Source organism: Oppia nitens, unplaced genomic scaffold, assembly GCF_028296485.1.
Source record: "Oppia nitens isolate AA-2021 unplaced genomic scaffold, nextdenovo-longstitch-racon4-pilon3 scaffold8_pilon_pilon_pilon, whole genome shotgun sequence".
Classification (NCBI taxonomy): Eukaryota; Metazoa; Arthropoda; class Arachnida; order Sarcoptiformes; family Oppiidae; genus Oppia; species Oppia nitens.
Window position 1 is genome coordinate 1,471,152 of NW_026533252.1, and position 18,603 is coordinate 1,489,754.

General features: G+C 25.1%; 4 protein-coding genes across 4 annotated transcripts; 2 read left to right on the plus strand and 2 right to left on the minus strand.

Moving 5' to 3' along the window:
• Nucleotides 1–2,262: 2,262 nt before the first annotated feature.
• Nucleotides 2,263–4,858, minus strand: LOC128963845 (signal peptide peptidase-like 3). Its single transcript, XM_054310368.1, has 11 exons — nt 4,614–4,858; nt 4,372–4,486; nt 4,227–4,304; nt 4,081–4,148; nt 3,812–3,931; nt 3,658–3,736; nt 3,335–3,593; nt 2,932–3,096; nt 2,717–2,864; nt 2,533–2,642; nt 2,263–2,466 (listed from the first exon to the last, which is right to left on the minus strand). Exons 2-11 carry the CDS (start codon nt 4,386–4,388, stop codon nt 2,398–2,400), a joined length of 1,113 nt encoding a protein of 370 aa, XP_054166343.1. The 5' UTR covers nt 4,389–4,486; nt 4,614–4,858; the 3' UTR covers nt 2,263–2,397.
• A 510-nt stretch (nt 4,859–5,368) lies between these two features.
• LOC128963952 (cGMP-dependent protein kinase 1-like) lies at nt 5,369–12,988 on the plus strand. Its single transcript, XM_054310503.1, has 12 exons — nt 5,369–6,173; nt 10,097–10,377; nt 10,461–10,630; nt 10,710–10,987; nt 11,058–11,135; nt 11,355–11,602; nt 11,663–11,939; nt 12,004–12,056; nt 12,125–12,173; nt 12,250–12,435; nt 12,617–12,689; nt 12,756–12,988. The coding sequence occupies exons 1-12, from the start codon at nt 5,830–5,832 to the stop codon at nt 12,852–12,854; spliced, it is 2,136 nt and encodes a 711-aa protein (XP_054166478.1). The 5' UTR covers nt 5,369–5,829; the 3' UTR covers nt 12,855–12,988.
• Nucleotides 12,989–13,949: 961 nt separating this feature from the next.
• Nucleotides 13,950–15,188, plus strand: LOC128963837 (inositol polyphosphate multikinase-like). The gene is made up of 3 exons (XM_054310361.1): nt 13,950–14,646; nt 14,715–14,796; nt 14,864–15,188. Exons 1-3 carry the CDS (start codon nt 14,155–14,157, stop codon nt 15,124–15,126), a joined length of 837 nt encoding a protein of 278 aa, XP_054166336.1. The 5' UTR covers nt 13,950–14,154; the 3' UTR covers nt 15,127–15,188.
• Nucleotides 15,189–15,223: 35 nt separating this feature from the next.
• LOC128963836 (uncharacterized) lies at nt 15,224–16,369 on the minus strand. The gene is made up of 3 exons (XM_054310360.1): nt 16,303–16,369; nt 15,941–16,231; nt 15,224–15,877 (listed from the first exon to the last, which is right to left on the minus strand). The coding sequence occupies exons 2-3, from the start codon at nt 16,227–16,229 to the stop codon at nt 15,300–15,302; spliced, it is 867 nt and encodes a 288-aa protein (XP_054166335.1). The 5' UTR covers nt 16,230–16,231; nt 16,303–16,369; the 3' UTR covers nt 15,224–15,299.
• Nucleotides 16,370–18,603: the final 2,234 nt, after the last annotated feature.

Sequence of the window (18,603 nt, forward strand, 5' to 3'; positions counted from 1 at the left end):
TATATTATATTCAAATACATGAAATGCTTTCAAATTATTCATTCATTTAATGTGTGATTTAAATTATATTTCTAAATTGTAAACAAATCAATGTGTAATAACATTTATCTTAACAAAACATCGCTTTTATAATTATTTTCAACCATTTTTTATTTATATTATTTAAATACAATATATCTATACTTCAATGAGTTTGCATTACCGTATTTTATTTAGATAGTAAACAAATTAATTAATATACAATATAACTATGATATTTTAAATAAATTATTATCAATCGTATATAATATATTATATGCAAAAATAACAATATTGTTACATTTTAGAAGATGTTTATGTCAATAATAAAATTATTTAATTAATATTGAAAATTTATTTTTTAATTTATATAAAGTATATATTAAATACTAATAAATTAAATAACGTGTGAAGCATATGAGATTGGTGTACATTTATTTTATACAATAGATTTAATAAATTATATAAATTAAGTAACATTATTATTATTATCTGGTGTTAGCCATCACTGATTCTGTTTAAATAATAGTTAAGTGATGGTTACTTTTAGTCACTTAACATCACTTATAAGATTAACCCATTAATAACATCCAAAGTACCTGTGCTCTACATTAGATGCAAATTAAATTTATGCAAATATATTAATAATAAACTAATAATATATTTTAATATTATACCGTATGGTACAGTATTTTAGACATTTGTCTATTGAATATGATTTTGCAGATATAAAAGTACTGATATTACTATAGTATCCATCGTTGAACTCATTTGTTATATGACATGATTACCGTTGTCTACAGTCTAGAGTCTAGACTCACATGAATTTATTTGACTTAATATTTCAATTTATTTATCTAATCAAATAATGGCCACCAATTTTTAGCAAACTTTATGAAAAATTATTATAAGCATAATATTAGATTAAATAATTTATTAGATAAAACATTTCCGAAAACTTGATAGAAAATATTGTATAAAATAGATTAAAATTTGTCATAATTTAAGATTTATGTATAAAATATTGATTAAGTTTTAAAAATAATTATAACTAACGTAAGTATAATAAAATTATTAGTTAAGAAAAAGTTGTGCAACAAATAACATATCGGTGTTTTAAAAAATTTATTATTGCTAAAAATAGTATACTTTATTTAATTTAATTGTTTTCATTATAAACATTTTTAAATTATCAAGGGAATTACATCCATCTAGTTTTTATTTTTATTTGAAATTATCCAGTTCTCGTTGAATCATAATTTATTTTTTTAAAAAGCTTATTGAATACAATACTATTAAGATACTGTATTAATGCAAATGTAAACTTATTTTTATTAAAAATAAATCTAAAATTCTGTATATTTGATATTTCCATTAAATTTTTATAATAATGTTTTATCATTACATACATGTTTCGTTTTATCAAAATTTGATTACTCATTTTAGTTTAAAAATAGAGATAAAAACATGATATTAATTAAAATATATGATTACCGGTAAGCGCTTAACAAAATATTTAGATATGTTGTTCAAAATTGGTGACTATCGGTTAATAATAATATTGTTTTGAACTGTTAAAAAATGTTGTTATAATAAATATAAATAATAAAATTTAAAAATTATCGTATAGATAAGAAAAATACATTATAGTATTTATGATAATATAAAAATTTATAAAACAATGCGTTGACCTAAACAAAATCAAAATAATTATAATAAAGAATATTTATTAAAATAATATAACTCTTTAAAATTTATTATCAATCTCTAAGAAAATTGTGAATTTATTGTTACAGTTATTTGCTTTTTAAAAGACAAAAAGTCGTCTTAAAATTATTTGTATAACATAAATGTGACTCAATTTATTTGCAATTAATAAATAAATAAAAAACATTTTAATAATAATTTGTAGGTATATTTATGTATAATATATTGTATAATATATTTATGTATAATATATTGTATAATATATTTAAATATTGTAATAAGTTTTAATTCTCACATAATTTACTAATTTCTTTTTAAATAAAAGCATAAAAATCTATATTACAAATAAGTATATCATATGTCTCATTGTATAAAATAATGTCAATATATTTGGTTAAAAACTAATTTTAAGAGAGTATTATCATATCATAAATTTGTAAAATACAACTATTTACACAATATATAACTTATCTGTGAATAATTATAAATGTTTTTTCACACGTATTATCTCTTAATTAAATAATAGTTTTTTATCTGTAGATGTGACTCACAATTGGTCTAATGATTTATAATTATATTACAAATTTAATGAGAGATTCACAGTCATGATGAGTGTATGTTTTGTTTAAAATATATTTGTATTAAATTATAAAAAAAAATTGTTGATTATTATCATACTTCCAGATGTTTGGGAAGATTTGATGCAATGAACGGCTCAGACCACATGCGTCGAAGATCACCCTAAAAATCAATGTTTATTTTGTTAGTTTAATCATTATTGTCATTCAATAGTGATCTGCAATTTACTTTGATATAAGCCATTGTCAGCAATGGAAGTAATGTAAAGGGAACTAAATACAGAAGCGCTGGTTGGGCTGCTTTAAACACTTCACTCGATACGGTAGCTGTTACTAAACCTATTAATTTGGTTATTAATCAAAATCATTAAATTAATATCAATTTAAGTTATAACTTATATTTTTTTAAGTACCAAAAAAATATCCAATCAGTGAACAGTGAAAATATGTAATTTTATTGAAATGATTGGGTGGCGGAACCCCCGCTTCGACTGAATTCAATTGTGCTCTTTTGTAAGCGTCATATCTTAATACAAAACACAACAGCAAACCGGGCATAACCTAAATGCAAATAAATATAAAAAATAAACATTAATAGCAATTCATGGCAATTGTGTCGAGTCATTACAATATCTCCGAGTCCTAGCATAGAAAAGTGTCCCGAGTTTTGCATCGACGGAAATATTAGTTTTCCCGGAAGTGAAAGTTTCGGCGGATCTTTGACGCCATTTAAATGCAACCGTTTGGCTACAATTCCGACCGGATTATCAGCTGTTTTGGTGGCCACCCGAACCTGCAATTTAAATACATGAATAACAATGTCAATTGATTACAAATTAAATATTATTTGTAATTACTGTAATTTCAAATATTAGCAATTAATTATTAATGGTTATAAAATATCATTATAATGGGTATGAATAGCATAAATAAATACAATACTCTAAAAACACTAAAATTAAAGTAAATCCATAAATTTGATAAATATTTATTTTTATTTTAAAAAACATATTATATAACAAATGACTTACCATAACATTAGAGCTGAAAATATATGACGAAAAGAAGACCCAGAAGACATCGTATATGAGAAGACCAGTCAATAAAAGTGTCGACACTTTAAGACTCGGTAGCCGTACGAAGGCTATGAAAGCAACACATAAACCCATTCCCATTGCATCCATAAGAAGCCAATGGCCCGTTAAGATCCAAATGCAGACTATTGTAACCGAAAGGCAAAATGAGACTAACTCTGCGACTGTAAAACGGCCACAGATTCCAAATGATATCCTAAAAAGATAATCACTAATCATTAGTTCCAATTAATTTATAATAAAACACATTAAATACAAACTTCTTTTTGTCTGTACACGGCCTCATTATGTACTGACACATTGGAAGTAATAGAAATGCCAGAGCTATGGCGGCAATCACTGTTTAACAGGTAATAGAAATTCAATTATTTATCACTTCAAGACAATCTGCAAATGACTGTCAAATTAACTTACCGGCCGTACAGATGGCAAATAGCATTTGCATCGAATCAAAGAAGAAAAACATTATGAGTAGTGATACAGAGGCTCCTAATGGTAGACACAACGCCTGCATTGTGTCCAATGTCTGTACGTCTATAATGTCAATCAGATTAACAAATTTAATATTATTTTGATTATCGAAATTACCACAAATGCTTAACCATTTAATGATAATAACAATTTTAAATAAAAAACTAAATCCATAATTAATAAAAAAAAGTTAAATTTAAAATATACTCAACTGTTTTCAGCATTTTGAATACCAGTGTCTTTTTCTTTCTGTTTTGCCTCTTCTTCCATATTAAGAGATCTAATTGAGACAACAATTTCATTAACAAATATGAATCAATTGTTTGAATATTTGTGACCACAAAAGCTAAATACTAACCGAAAGCTGCCGTAAACGATGAGTAACATTGATATGAGAAATGTCGACACTCTTGACGAGTCCACCAAAGAGTACATCCTATTGGACATCAAATGTTCAATTGATATCATTAATAGACAAAGTCTGACATCAAAACAATACAAACCATTGAAATTCACTCATTTTGTTTGACCAATTGATAGGCTAATTGTGACACAAATAACAGATCCAATCACCAGATTATCATTGAATACATTGTAATCATCGATAAACTCTTTATTCTGAAGAAATATTTAACAAATATGACAAACAATTACCACAAAATCAAATGAAATGAGTGATCAATTCATAAAATGAGTGCATAAATGATAATCAATTGTTAAGATATTTTTTTTGGTGATAATTAACTCTTTGTGATCATTGTTTTAAAGCCATTAATAGTGGTGACACTCATTGGTGGTCACCATCATTGAAGACAGTGATAATGTCATCAACAGTGTTGCCAAACAATTGCAGTGTCGATGCCTTTTGATTGACCAGTCATTGACTGACACAACAAAACAACATTTAAGACACAAATCAGTCAATTGTTTGCAACGTTTGCAGTGTTTTGGGTCTCAATATATTGAGTGGCATTTGTTTGCTTCATATGTTTAACCAAACATTTCATACAATAAACATATTATTATTATTATTATTATTATTATTATTATAAGTACTACAGTATATGTGTCGCTACAGTCGTAAGTGAAGCACACAAATGAGTGTATTATTCGTTACTTTAATATACAGTAAAGTTTTAATAATAGAAATGTCTATAACATTGATATATGTATTGAATGTATGCATTCACTGCAATGCAATACAAGGTTTAAATGTTTTTCATCTAAAAAAAGTCTACAATGAAAACAATATTTCGTAATAATAATAATAATATTTATTATTATTAATACATTTAATAAACACATAGGATATATATATAATATACTAATAGTGATAAAAAATAAATAGTAATATAATTTAATATTAAATTTTTCAATAATTAATACGGGTTTTATATCTACTATCGTATATATACTGTATATGTATATATAGTTAACAAACTTGTCTTATATTTGTTAATTTATATTGAAGTTATTTGTTGTTTTATTTTTGTTGTTTTCATATGACTGCATATCATATATAATGTGTTTTAATATTAGCCATAGATATTGCAGTACAGTCTATGTATGTCTCAACAAATGTGTGCAACAAATGGTTGAATAAGTGATTGAATTGCAATCACACGCAATGGTCACCAAATGATCTGATATACCATCTAATGAAAGACCAATTGATGAAACATATGATTTAATTCTGTTATTATCTTTAAAATAATTCATGCGATGAATGATTGCATTGATTGCCACTTCAAGTGATAATAATAAAAATCCGGTGACTTTTTTTAATGGTGTCTTTGATTATCATTTTTGTGCAATTTTTAAGTCAAATGTATTAAAATTGTTGTTAAAAAGTTGTTGTTGTTGTTTATAACTGTTATTGTATTGTAATTTAATTAATAAGTTTTTTTAATTTGATAATTAAAATTAAATTATTAAGTGTTTAACCGCTGTTGTCTTCCGCGATGACCACCATTTGCCACGATTCGGATCTACAGGTGTTGGTTACCATACATGAAGAGGAGATCAAAAAGTTGAAGACGTTGTTGAATGAAAAAGATGAAGAGATCCAACAGTTGAAGACATTGCTGAACGATAGGGACGAAGAGAATCAACAGTTGAGATCACAATTGGATAAATACAAGAGTGTCTTCTCTGTTGCAAAAGGCGATGGCTTACTATCGGCCCCTAATAACCATCTGAGACCACGAAAAAACCGATTGCTTGGTATATCCGCCGAACCGCAGAATCCATTGACCTATCAAGAGCTGATCAAAAGCAAGTTTAATGAATACCCGAAACCGGAACAGTTAGTAGTTGTCATTTGATTTGATTTTTTATTGTTTTATAATTATATGAAATGGTTTATGAAGTTTGCGAAACATTTTGTTTTTTTCTTAATTCATTTACAATATTCTTATAATTAGTTAAAGAAGATATATAAAGATGTATATCATATTTGACTTTCAATTTAGTTTTAACTTATTTGTATATATCATATGAAATGTGATTAAAAAAATGTTTTTAATAATAATCGCAAAGTTTAAGTTTAATAATGTTTATAGCATTGATATCACCAAAAAATATATATCAGATATTTTATAGAAATATAAAGTTTAATACAGATTATTGCATATCTATAAGCATTAAGTTATTGTAAATATACTAAACTTCTCTAAATATTAATTCTATTTTATTAACACAAGTATATCATATAATTTTATTTTTAGCTAACAATTATCTTTTTATTTACAAGTATATATCAATATACAGTATATTGAATCCATTTTTATACTTGAAAATAACATTAAAATTAAATATAATATTTATAGAAATTGATTTATAAATATCTAAATGATTTACTTTTTTAAAAAGTCAATTAATTTACACTAAATCGTTTTTTTGTTAGTTAAAAACCGGCTATTGCTAATAATCTATAAAAACTAAAGCAAATATAATATAAGGAAAATTTTAGTAATTTTAGTCCCATTTCCTGATTTTATTAATCATTTATGAAAATTTTTTTTGCTGAAAAAAGCTAAACTTTTTTCATAAAGTTTACAACTTTATAATATTTTAAATTTATTATGTCTAACATTAAGCTAAAATAAATATATGCTTAAAATATTTATTGTTTACATATTGGGAGTGTTTTACAAAAGTTTTTTTTTCAATGTTTATAATCCAAATATATATTTAATATTGAAAAAAGGAGTCATTTGTAATCAAAATATTGTACTGTATTTGTGTTATGAAAAGTAATTTTCAATGTGGTTATCAAATTTAATGTGTATATCATTATACTGTTTGACATTGAATTTTTGATTTGATAATAAATATAATCTAAAAGTATTCAAATATTTAACTTTTTCTCTATTTATGTATATTTTAAAGTGAGTTAATTGAGAAATAATTAATAATTCTTGAAATATCAATAGAACTATAGTATTAATAATTTGCTTTTTATACTAAATTTCATAAATAAAGTAAATAAAAAACTTACGGTATATGAATTATAGTTTATTATATTACATATCAAGCACACGTGTTGAAATAATAGAAATTTTAATTTTAAAAAAGTCTATTAAACTTTTTTATGATTTAAACTATAAATAAATTTCCACGAAATATAATTTTATATTATAAGAGATTACTATAAAATACTATAAGAATATTCTTGTTTGACATTTTTTGTTAACAAAATTTCGTAGAATTACAGTAAACATAGTGTATATTGCATTGAATTCTTATTGAATACAATTGAATACATAACATATCATTTATTTTTAGTATACTTCTCTAAATCATTTATTTCATTGTAGAAAGTTTTTGCGAATATAATTTTATTTAAAAAAATCTCTTTTAATACACAATATTTTACAATTTTAGTTTACAATAATAGTTACAATTTACAATAAATAGCTTTGAGTTTATAATATTTAAAGTAATCACAGACTTATTTATACAGTTAATTACAATACTATTTAATGATTAAATTTTAATCACTCTAAAATAGTTTTTAATTAACTTTATTAGACAAAGTTTGATATTAAGGTATTATTATACTATTAAAAAATTAATTTAAATATAAAACTTGATGTAAATTATTATTGTTTATTTTGTTGTTTTATAATTGATGAAATTTCTATAATATTTTTAACGTTATTTTAAATGTTATGCAAATTTAATTAATTTTAGGGAAAATAATAGTAAATAATTATTATAAATCTATATTTTAGTTACTATCGCAAAATATTAAAAATAATTATTAAATATACTTAATTTTATATAGATACTAATTTAGAAAATTATTTTTATATATTTTAAAATATATTTAAAATATTGTTTAAAAATTGACAATCAGCATTTAATATTATGTACCTTGATCAATACACTTATACTATTTAAAGTATACACTATATAAAATCTGTATTATATCAGCTAATAGATGTTATAAAACTATTAATATACTTATCACAAAAAAAGATTACAAATTATTTATAGTTTTCATTTATATTAATAGAGAGTCTGAGCTGTATTTTGCAGAAAAAATAATGAAATAATATAATATTTTTATTGATAAAACATAAGTATTTTTATTGTCTGTCAATCTTTAAGATTGTTTTGTTGTCAAAATAACTTTACAACTCTTTATGATAATTATGTTACTATATTTAGCATATGTTAAACTAAGAAAAATATTTATTTTTGGACCAAAATTTATTTTTACGTCAATGATAATTAACAGATTGAATTTTTGAATTATTTATATTTTGAACTTGCTCAATTATTAGAATAGACATTATTACTCGTTAAAAATAGCATTAACTCTAAAATAACATTGTTTAATTAATTATTTAAATAATCAAATAATTTTATTTACCTTATTAGCAATAATATTTATTATATTAACTTATAATTTATTTTCATTTATATTAGCGTTTGTGTTAAAAGTTTAAAAATTATTTTATTAATAAATCTTTAATTTTTTGATTTTATTATGCTAAATTAAAAAAATTACATATACATTTTTATAATTTGATTATAGTTTAAAATTGGTTACCATGCTTTTACAACAAAATTATATAATAATTGATTGTAAAATAACCTTTGGATTTAAATAACATTATAATTTGATTAATTTTAATCAGTATTATAAATTGTTTAATTAAGAGTATTTTTAAAAATAGTTATAATATATTTAATTATCATTATTTAAATTTATGTTTTTTGAATAATTTAGTCTATCTTTTAACAAATCAAAATTAAACAAATGAATAGTTTCTATTTTATACTATAATAAAATTTAATCATTTTATTGAATTAAAAGTGTCATTTCTATATTTAAAATATTTTAATATTAGTAATTAACATAATATAAAAATTATTTCATTGTTTTTTTAGTTAAAATTATAATTATCTAGAAGTTATACAATTTAGTTATGAGTAGTAATTTTATAACTAAAATATTAATAAAAAAAATAATGAAATATTGAGAACTTATCGCAAATGAAATTGAAATAATTTGTATTGATTTACGACTGTATATATTAACCTTTGAAACAATATCCGTCATATGCTTACCTCGATTTTTGAACCATTCATTTCTTAATTTATGATGAATTAATTGATTTTTATGAATGATAACTATTGTCAAGATTTAGACGACGATTGACATATTTAAATGACATATAGCGGTACAGTATATAAATTAATTGACAATTTTTTAGTTATTATGACAGAGCCTATATTCTTAAGACTAATGTGTGGACATAATTTTTTATAATTTTTATATATTGCAATATATTATAAATGTAAATTTTGTTACATAATTGTTTGATAAATTACCATAATTTTAATTTTAGATCATTTGATTAGATGATTAATTCTAAAAGTATATGTGTATATGTTGTTAAAAAATTTTAGATAATAAACTTTATAAAAAATTAGATGCATATTCTATAAATATCTTGATTCAACAATTAATTTTTAAAAATTGATTCTATTATACAAAAATATGAAACATGTTTATTATGATAATAAAATTATATACTATTTGATATAGTAATATAAAAAGTATATTTTTATTTTTATTGAATACATAATTTACAAATCAATACAAACCATGACATATCTATTCAATTCATTGTCTCAATTAAATCTCAAACCATTAGATCTTACGTTATGTCAAACATTATCAAAATATTTATATAAATTCATGACTTCTAACAGTTCCCGAAAGCTCATAACGAACGCCATTCTTGAGAATGATTTTATGAAAAACTTGGAAGAGGTTCAGATCAAAGAGATCACTGATTGCATGTATCCAGAAGAACATATAAAAGACCGGTTTATTATACAAGAAGATAGTGTCGGATCAGTTGTCTATGTTATTGATGAAGGATATCTCGAAGTGAGTAAAGGCGGGAAATTTTTGTCAAAGATGGGTCCGGGAAAACTATTCGGCGAATTGGCAATACTATACAATTGTACCCGAACTGCAACTGTCAAAGGTTTTACTTATATTTTAAATAATTTTTTATTATTATATTATATTTACTTTATTTTATTGTTATTTTATATATTGCTTGAATAGCATCAACCGATTGCAAGTTATGGGCCGTTGAAAGACAATGTTTTCAAACAATTATGATGCGAACGGGTCTTATTCGTCAACAAGAATATACGGAATTTCTTAAAACTGTTCCGACATTTAGCAAACTTCCCGATGAAACCATTATGAAGATTGTCGACGTTCTCGAAGAAGTATATTATTATTGTTTTAATATTAGGTTTAATATATGAAAAGTGAAATATTTGTATTTTTCATTTTTATTAACTGCAGAACACTTACCAAAAAGGAGAGTACATTATAAGACAGGGCGCACGTGGAGACACTTTCTTTATAATAATTAGAGGAACAGTTAGAGTAACTCTTAAAGAGATAGTATCGCAGAATACAAGTGGCGATGCTATGGAAATCAATGTTCCCGAAAAGTTTATCCGATCATTAGGTCGGGGCGACTATTTCGGCGAAAGAGCTCTTCAAGGGGATGACGTCCGCACCGCTAATATTATCGCTGATTCGGATACTGGTGTTACCTGTTTAGTCATTGAGAGAGAGTATGATTTTACAGACACACCATTTTAAGCCATGTGTTTAACATTATTTGTAATTTATTTTAATTATCAGATTATTTAACCAATTTATGAGTAATTTAGACGAAATTAAGACTAAACAATATGACGAAGACGTTGTTGAGAGAAGAAGGTATGTTTTTATTAGAAATTTTTGTTTATTTTTTCTTCAAACTAATATCTAATACCATAAACATTACTTAATTACTTTTTTGCTGCTTGTCTTATGTGAAGACTATATATCGGAGGTATAACTTACTCTTATTATTGAATTTTACTAATCATTTAAGATTTATTGTCAATTAGTTGTGTGTTTGACTTAATCATAAATGTTATCACTATATAAACATAGATTGAATGAACGCTATGCTGACATACAATTGACTGATTTGCGGAAAGTGGCCACTCTTGGTGTTGGAGGTTTTGGTCGCGTCGAGTTGGTCACACTGGCCACCAATCAGTCACAGAGTTTTGCATTGAAAGTGATGAAAAAGGCTCAGATAGTTGAGACCCGACAACAACAACACATCTTAAGTGAAAAACAAATTATGATGGAATCCAACTGCGATTTTATTGTAAAACTTTACAAAACATTCAAAGGTTATTAAAAAACATTTAAAATAATAATTATTTAATTTATTAATTGTTTTTTATGATTAGATGCCAAATATTTATATATGCTTTTGGAGTCATGTCTTGGAGGAGAGCTGTGGACAATACTCAGAGATCGGGGCAGTTTCGATGAGACGACGACCCGATTTTACGTGTCGTGTGTTATCGAGGCTTTCGATTATCTTCACTCTCGAAATATTATTTACAGAGACCTGAAGCCCGAAAATATGCTTTTAGATGAATTCGGTTTCGCAAAGTTAACAGACTTTGGATTTGCCAAACGTCTGTTACCGCCGGGAAAGAAGACCTGGACTTTCTGCGGAACGTACGTAACATATGTCTTGTTTTGCTTTAATTGCCATAAAAAGTATATTTATTTTTTGTTTTAGTCCCGAATATGTTGCGCCTGAAATTATATTGAATCGGGGACACGATTATTCTGGTAATTTTAATTGAAAATCACTATTTTTAGAATATATATATATATTTAATCTAAAAAATCATTTGCAGCTGACTATTGGTCTTTAGGTGTACTTATGTTTGAATTGCTTACCGGAACGTGAGTTACAATAGTCAATATTATTGTTGTATTTAATATTATTGTTAAATTACTATATCTTATGATACTTTTTTAGACCACCGTTTACCGGTTCTGATCCCATGAAGACATATAATATAATATTGAGAGGAATAGATGCCATAGACTTTCCCCGTTGTATATCTCGTAACTCTACGAGCCTTATAAAAAAGTTATGTCGCGATAATCCTGCAGAAAGGTTGGGCTACCAAAAGGGTGGTATTGAAGACATCAAAAAACATAAGTAATATAAAATAAAGTATTTTAAAATCTATTTAATAGATTAAATATTTTATGAAAAATACTGTATAATATTTGTAGTACTAATTTAAGCCATAAATAATATTTACAATTTAATTACTGGTAATTGACATTTATTAAGTATTGAAAATCTGATTAAATGTATTTTATTTGGCTTATTATAGATGGTTTGATGGATTTAATTGGGAAGGACTCAAAACTCGTAGTTTAAATCCTCGCCCGCCTATAGTGCCTACGGTATTATAAATAAAAATTTTGTTAATAAATATAATCTTTTATATTTAATTTTTTGATAAATATTAGATTCAAAGTGCAATTGACAATTCAAACTTCGATCAATACCCGCCCGACTCTGAAGGTGATCCACCCGAAGACATGACCGGTTGGGATGAAGAGTTTTAAGAATTATATTTTTATTTTTAACAATTTAGGTTTTTTTTAATTATAATTATTAAGTTTTGAAAACTATATTATTTTGTTATGATAAACATATATAATAATTAATGATAATAATAACGATTGTTAGAATTTTTTTTTTTATAGACAGTATATATATAAATATAATATTTTAGAATAAATTTATTTCATAATAATTATGTAAATAATATAAGAATCATACGAAACGCATAATAATAATAAAGTTTGAGTCAAATTTAATTTTTTATACATACATTTGTGATTATTTTTTTGTATATTGTACTATAGACTATAGTATAGTATAGTATAAAATTTATAGATATTAAATAATATAAAATTAGTACCGGTAATTAAAATTAGTTAGTAGCATATGTATAGTAATCTAATCAATATTTAAATGTTTTATACTGAAATTCAATTAAAATCTATAATTTTGATTTAATATTAAATTAATACAGTTTTTAGTAATTTGCTTATTGCTCAAACACTTTAAATTTTAATTATTAGATTTTAATAATTTTATAATACATATGGATAAAAAATAGCAAATTTGTTCAATAATTAATATTGAGTTTTTTAATAAAAATTATTTTTTTATTTGAGTTAATATCTATACAAAGTTTTTATTATTATAATTACTATAACCAGTAATAGTTAACTAAAGCTAAATAATTAACAATTCGTGGGTTTTCACAATATGTTTAATAATCATTATATTATGTCAATTAAAAAAATAAACATTTTATCAAATTATTTATAGATATTTTTATTAAAATACATACAATTTAGATACAGCTATAATACTGTACAGTATATGTCTTAACGTTGTTTGTGATAAACAGTTTGTCTGTATATTATATTTAGTACATAAAGTGACCAAATAATGCGGGATTGCCGGTACTGTCCAACAAATTTGTTGTTAATTTAATTTTTTAAAGTAATAACAAATTTGAATATAATTTTTGATGATTAATTGGTGGACACATTGATTATATAGGTTGTTATAAATATGAAAATATCAATTGATTAGTTGATTGTCTGATTGATTTATTGGTGCATTTAGTCATCATATTTGGTGACAAACACATCATATGATTGTTTCAAACGTTTATCTTATTATTTGTGATTAGATTTGTTGCAACACTTAATGTGAGACAAACAACAATGTGTTGAATATATTGTCGATAGTATACCAATTGGTGTCCAAAACATAGCTATCGATGCCAGCGATGGTGCAGTAGATGGTGGCCAACGAAGTTAAGACATTTATTATTTCAAGACAATTATGAATGACAACGACAAGGGAGACGATGGCGACAATATTGTTAACCATCCGTTTGGCGACGACTTCCCGGTGGGAACCGATCCGCTCGACAATCAAGTGGCCGGACATCGGTTCGGGTCTTCGCCAAACAATTTGGCGCTATTAAGACACCGTCACTCACAAGATATACTGAAACCTATTTGTGATAAACGAAGTGAACGCGAGTTTCGGTTATACTCACAGATCTGGGATTCGGATAACGATTTCCGCGAAGACATTCAAAATTTAAGACAATTTGTACCAAAATTTAATGGTATATTTGTCGACCAAAAAACGGGACGCAAATACATAAGACTTACAGACATCAGCAATGGTATGAAGAATCCGTCGGTGTTGGACATTAAGATCGGCGCCAAAACTTATGACTTGGAAGCTAATGAACAAAAGATCTTAAGTGAAATCACTAAATACCGGTTCCAAAGTGACATTGGGTTTAGGATTCTTGGGATGAGAGTATGCTTTTACACCTAAACTCATTGAATCAATAATTGTTTTAATCCATTTGACAATTTGTTAAACAGATCTATAAGCCTGAAGACAACAACTATGTGATCAAAGAGAAAGATTATGGCATAAGACTGACTCCTCATAATGTCGGCGAAGGTTACCTTAAGATATATTAGATAACAGCTAAACCATATCGACTAACATTTATTTTCATTTTCATCAGCACTCGTATTATATGTTCAAAACAATAGGGCCTTAATTCGTGAGTTTTCGCGTCAAATGAAAGTCATTAAAGAGTGGTTCGATAATTACAATCACAACAAATGGCAATTCATATCCAGTTCTTTGTTATTTGTCTACGATTGCCATCAAAGTAAAGCTGTGGTCAATATGATAGACTTCGCTCATGTCTTTCCAAATGACGGTCTCGACGACAACTATTTGTTTGGTTTAAACAAATTAATACAATATTTTGATAGCTTATAAAAAACAGTCTCTTTGTTAATACATATATACGGTATATATTATATATAATGTTATCTCTCTATACATATAATTTTTGTATAATTGTTTATATAATGAAATAGTTTATTTAAAATATTAATAAGATATACTGTATTTGAATTAAATTTTAATATTCATTGTCTGCAAATTGCCAATCAATCGTTGGTTTCTTTCTTAAGCCATACATTCAAATCTACTTTCGGATCGTACGGAAAGACAAACTTTTCCACTGTTGGTGGCGTTTGTGTGGAGTTAACAGCAAATTTGTCGACAACGGGTGCTTTCGTGTCAAAAACAAACTTTTCGAAGATAGCTGTCGATGCCATTTTCGGGTGGCCATGAGTTTCGGTCGTTTGCTTATCGTTTGATAGATCAACGAAATCTGTCTCAATATCGTCCGCAATACTGATTTTTCTGATACTGCCCACCATTTCAGGCTCTGAATTAATGGATATACAATCTGATGGATTGTTTACTGACTCCAAACCCTGAGTCAAAGCGTCGGCAAATCTTATGGGAAGCTCTTGTAAAGTTAACTTCAGATCAGACATCACTTCTTTCATTTGTTTCATTTCTGTCAATACATTTGTCTCAAATCTTTCCTGATTTTGTCGCATTGTCTCCAAACTCTTTATCAACTCTTTCATCAATACATTATTGTCTTCAATATTACTCTTAACACATATTTGTCTACATTTATTACAATCACTTGTCGATGAAGAAAAAGAAGAACCTATAAAAGTTAAAATTAATTATCATTTAATAACAATTACATTAAAAGCATTTAATGGGATACCTATGTCTAAGACAGACGGCTGGTTGTTGTCTACAGTTGAAAGCAAAGGATTGCACGAAACAGTGGCAGCATTTGATGGTAAGACAGATGTCGATGTCGACGGATAGGGTTTTGGGATGTACTGATAGCACGGAGTTACGGGTGGGTAACCCCAGGGACCGGTACTCATGGGCTGAGACACCGTTGCCGACATAACTCTTGGATTTAAATGGTTTGTGTGACTAGTGGTGGAAATCATATCTTGTTGTGGAACCGTTGATGGATAGTATTGACTCATCCGGGGATACATATCTGTCAACATATTTGCAAAAATTAGGACAATTATTGTCATAACATATCATATTTTATTCATCAATATTTACCGTTAAAAACAAATCAAAACAATTAATAAACTATAAAATATTGATTTAAAATATAAATATAAAAATAATATCAAACATTAATTATAATAATATATTGATAATAATAATAATAATAACAATAATAATAATAATTAATATTTCAATTATTTAGTGATTTTGTTGATTATAACCAACAAAACCACACAAATAATAGTCAACTAATACTCAATGTTTATATACAGAGAGAGAGAGAGAGAGAGAGAGTCTATTAAATCACTCAATAATATGAGTGTCTCTTTAAACACGTGTCACACAAATAATGTGTTTGTAGTGACAATCGATTGCTTGAAAATTCAAGTATCAATTGTTAGGTAATTATTAGTAAACCAAACAAACGGGGAGTTGATTGACAACAATCACATGTTGTTGTTATTTATGTCAAACAATTGTAATATAGTTTTGAGGTCACAATCGTTAGTCACGTATACCACTTGTCAAGTGTTTGTAGTAATTAATAGATGTCTCTATCAATCAATTGGAGATTATTTAGAATTTTTCATATAATCGAGGAATACATACATTTTGATCAATCATTTTATAGTTAATATTAATTAAATACTGTATTATAAACTTAAACATAAAACTAAATAAAACATTTATTTATATGTAGTTTATTATTAACTATTAATCGGATAATATAAATAAAATATATACTTTATTATCTACTATATTATCGATTATTATCTTAAAAAAATTGATCCTGGTATTTTAATCATACAAAAATTTATATAATTATATATAACATATTTCTAGTAAAATGTAATCAGTTTAAAATTTAGATATATTTATTTAAATTAAACAACAATCTATTTATACAGTATTTTAACAAAATTTATATATAAATATTTAAACTGAATTATTAAAAACCTATAATTGAAAATTATGTAAATTTTATCTTTACATATGTATGGCTTGTTTTTTATTGTTTAATCAAATTATTCAATTTTATTAAAAAATAATAATTTCTTTTTCTCAAAATTATGTATATATTCCTTAAATTATTGAATAAAAAAAAAACTAATACATTATTCAAATAATATTCAAATTATTGCCGAACCGGTTAATAAAAAATTGTGTCCACACATACAAGGGGTCATTGTATGATCTTAACAATAAAAGGTTTATTTTAAGATTACAAACCGATTCAATTAAAATAGTTCATAATTATAATTGATATAACCATTAGTTTTTTTGTGCATAAAACTCACGATTTAATAATGTTTGTCATAATTATAGAGTATTATAATATACCACATAAATAGATTATGTCATAATATTTGAGTTTAGTTTTGTAATTTTGATGAAATTGAATAATAATTTTTTTGGTTTTATTTTATATAGTTTATTATTATTATTATTATTATAAATTAATATTAAAATTTATGAGCTTAAATTTAACAAGTCAAATTATATTTAATTACAAAAAAATCAATTATATATATTAAAAATTTGTTAAAAATATAATATTTATAATTATTTTATAAAAAAAAATTGAGATCAAAACAATTATATACTATCATATATACAAGTATATTACTATAAAAATGTTATTAAAATATATAATTTATATTGTTTATATAACTAATAAACTTATATTTTTATAAATATAATTTCTAAGATTAGTAATATTTAAATAAAAATATTAAAAAATATTTAAGGAGCCAAACACCAGGTATATGGCTTTAAAAGCATACAAAACATTGATTTGACAAATGTTTCACAAAAACAATCGACACATTCATCATCACTGGTATTCACGTTATAATAGATTTCACTGTTGGAGTCACATATAAAACAATTAGTTTTGGACGGTTTGGGTGTCGAATGGATAACCGGTCGCTTATTGACCGATCGATCCTTCCATTGGTCGGACTGTTTTGAGATACCAGTGCTCGAACACCAACACCATTGACTGATAGGCTCAGCATTTGTGGCAGAGATGATCTCAGTCTTTGTTACAGTGATTTTGTCGTCCGGAAGTGCAATGACTTCTGGATATTGTCTCTTAGGAAGAGTTTGTTTATTAATAATAAAGTTATTGACTAAATGTTTTTGGTTGACATGAATTTGTGCCAAATATTTTCCATTCATTTAGTAAATATTAATTACACAAAAAAGTATTACAATAAAAAAAATGAAATTTAATTTAGAAAATTGTTCACAATTTTTTCAAATACATGAAATCACAACCAGTCCGTCCTTACATATGTGTCCCAAATGAGAGGAAAGTTCACTGGAGTCCTGTTTTAGAGTAATCCGTCA

Bases quoted from the DNA above. Each gene is read 5' to 3' on its own strand.
- LOC128963845 (XM_054310368.1), bottom strand. The intron at 3,737-3,811 runs GTAAGTTAATTT...CCTGTTAAACAG, and splicing joins ATTTGCCATCTGTACGGCCG to TGATTGCCGCCATAGCTCTG. The intron at 2,865-2,931 runs GTAATGACTCGA...ATTTGCATTTAG, and splicing joins TGCTAGGACTCGGAGATATT to GTTATGCCCGGTTTGCTGTT.
- LOC128963952 (XM_054310503.1), top strand. From the start codon at position 5,830: ATGACCACCATTTGCCACGATTCGGATCTACAGGTGTTGGTTACCATA. The intron at 10,631-10,709 runs GTATATTATTAT...TATTAACTGCAG, and splicing joins TTGTCGACGTTCTCGAAGAA to AACACTTACCAAAAAGGAGA. The intron at 12,436-12,616 runs GTAATATAAAAT...GGCTTATTATAG, and splicing joins GAAGACATCAAAAAACATAA to ATGGTTTGATGGATTTAATT.
- LOC128963837 (XM_054310361.1), top strand. From the start codon at position 14,155: ATGAATGACAACGACAAGGGAGACGATGGCGACAATATTGTTAACCAT. The intron at 14,647-14,714 runs GTATGCTTTTAC...TTTGTTAAACAG, and splicing joins TTAGGATTCTTGGGATGAGA to ATCTATAAGCCTGAAGACAA. The intron at 14,797-14,863 runs GTTACCTTAAGA...CATTTTCATCAG, and splicing joins TCCTCATAATGTCGGCGAAG to CACTCGTATTATATGTTCAA.
- LOC128963836 (XM_054310360.1), bottom strand. From the start codon at position 16,229: ATGTATCCCCGGATGAGTCAATACTATCCATCAACGGTTCCACAACAA. The intron at 15,878-15,940 runs GTATCCCATTAA...TAACTTTTATAG, and splicing joins GCCGTCTGTCTTAGACATAG to GTTCTTCTTTTTCTTCATCG.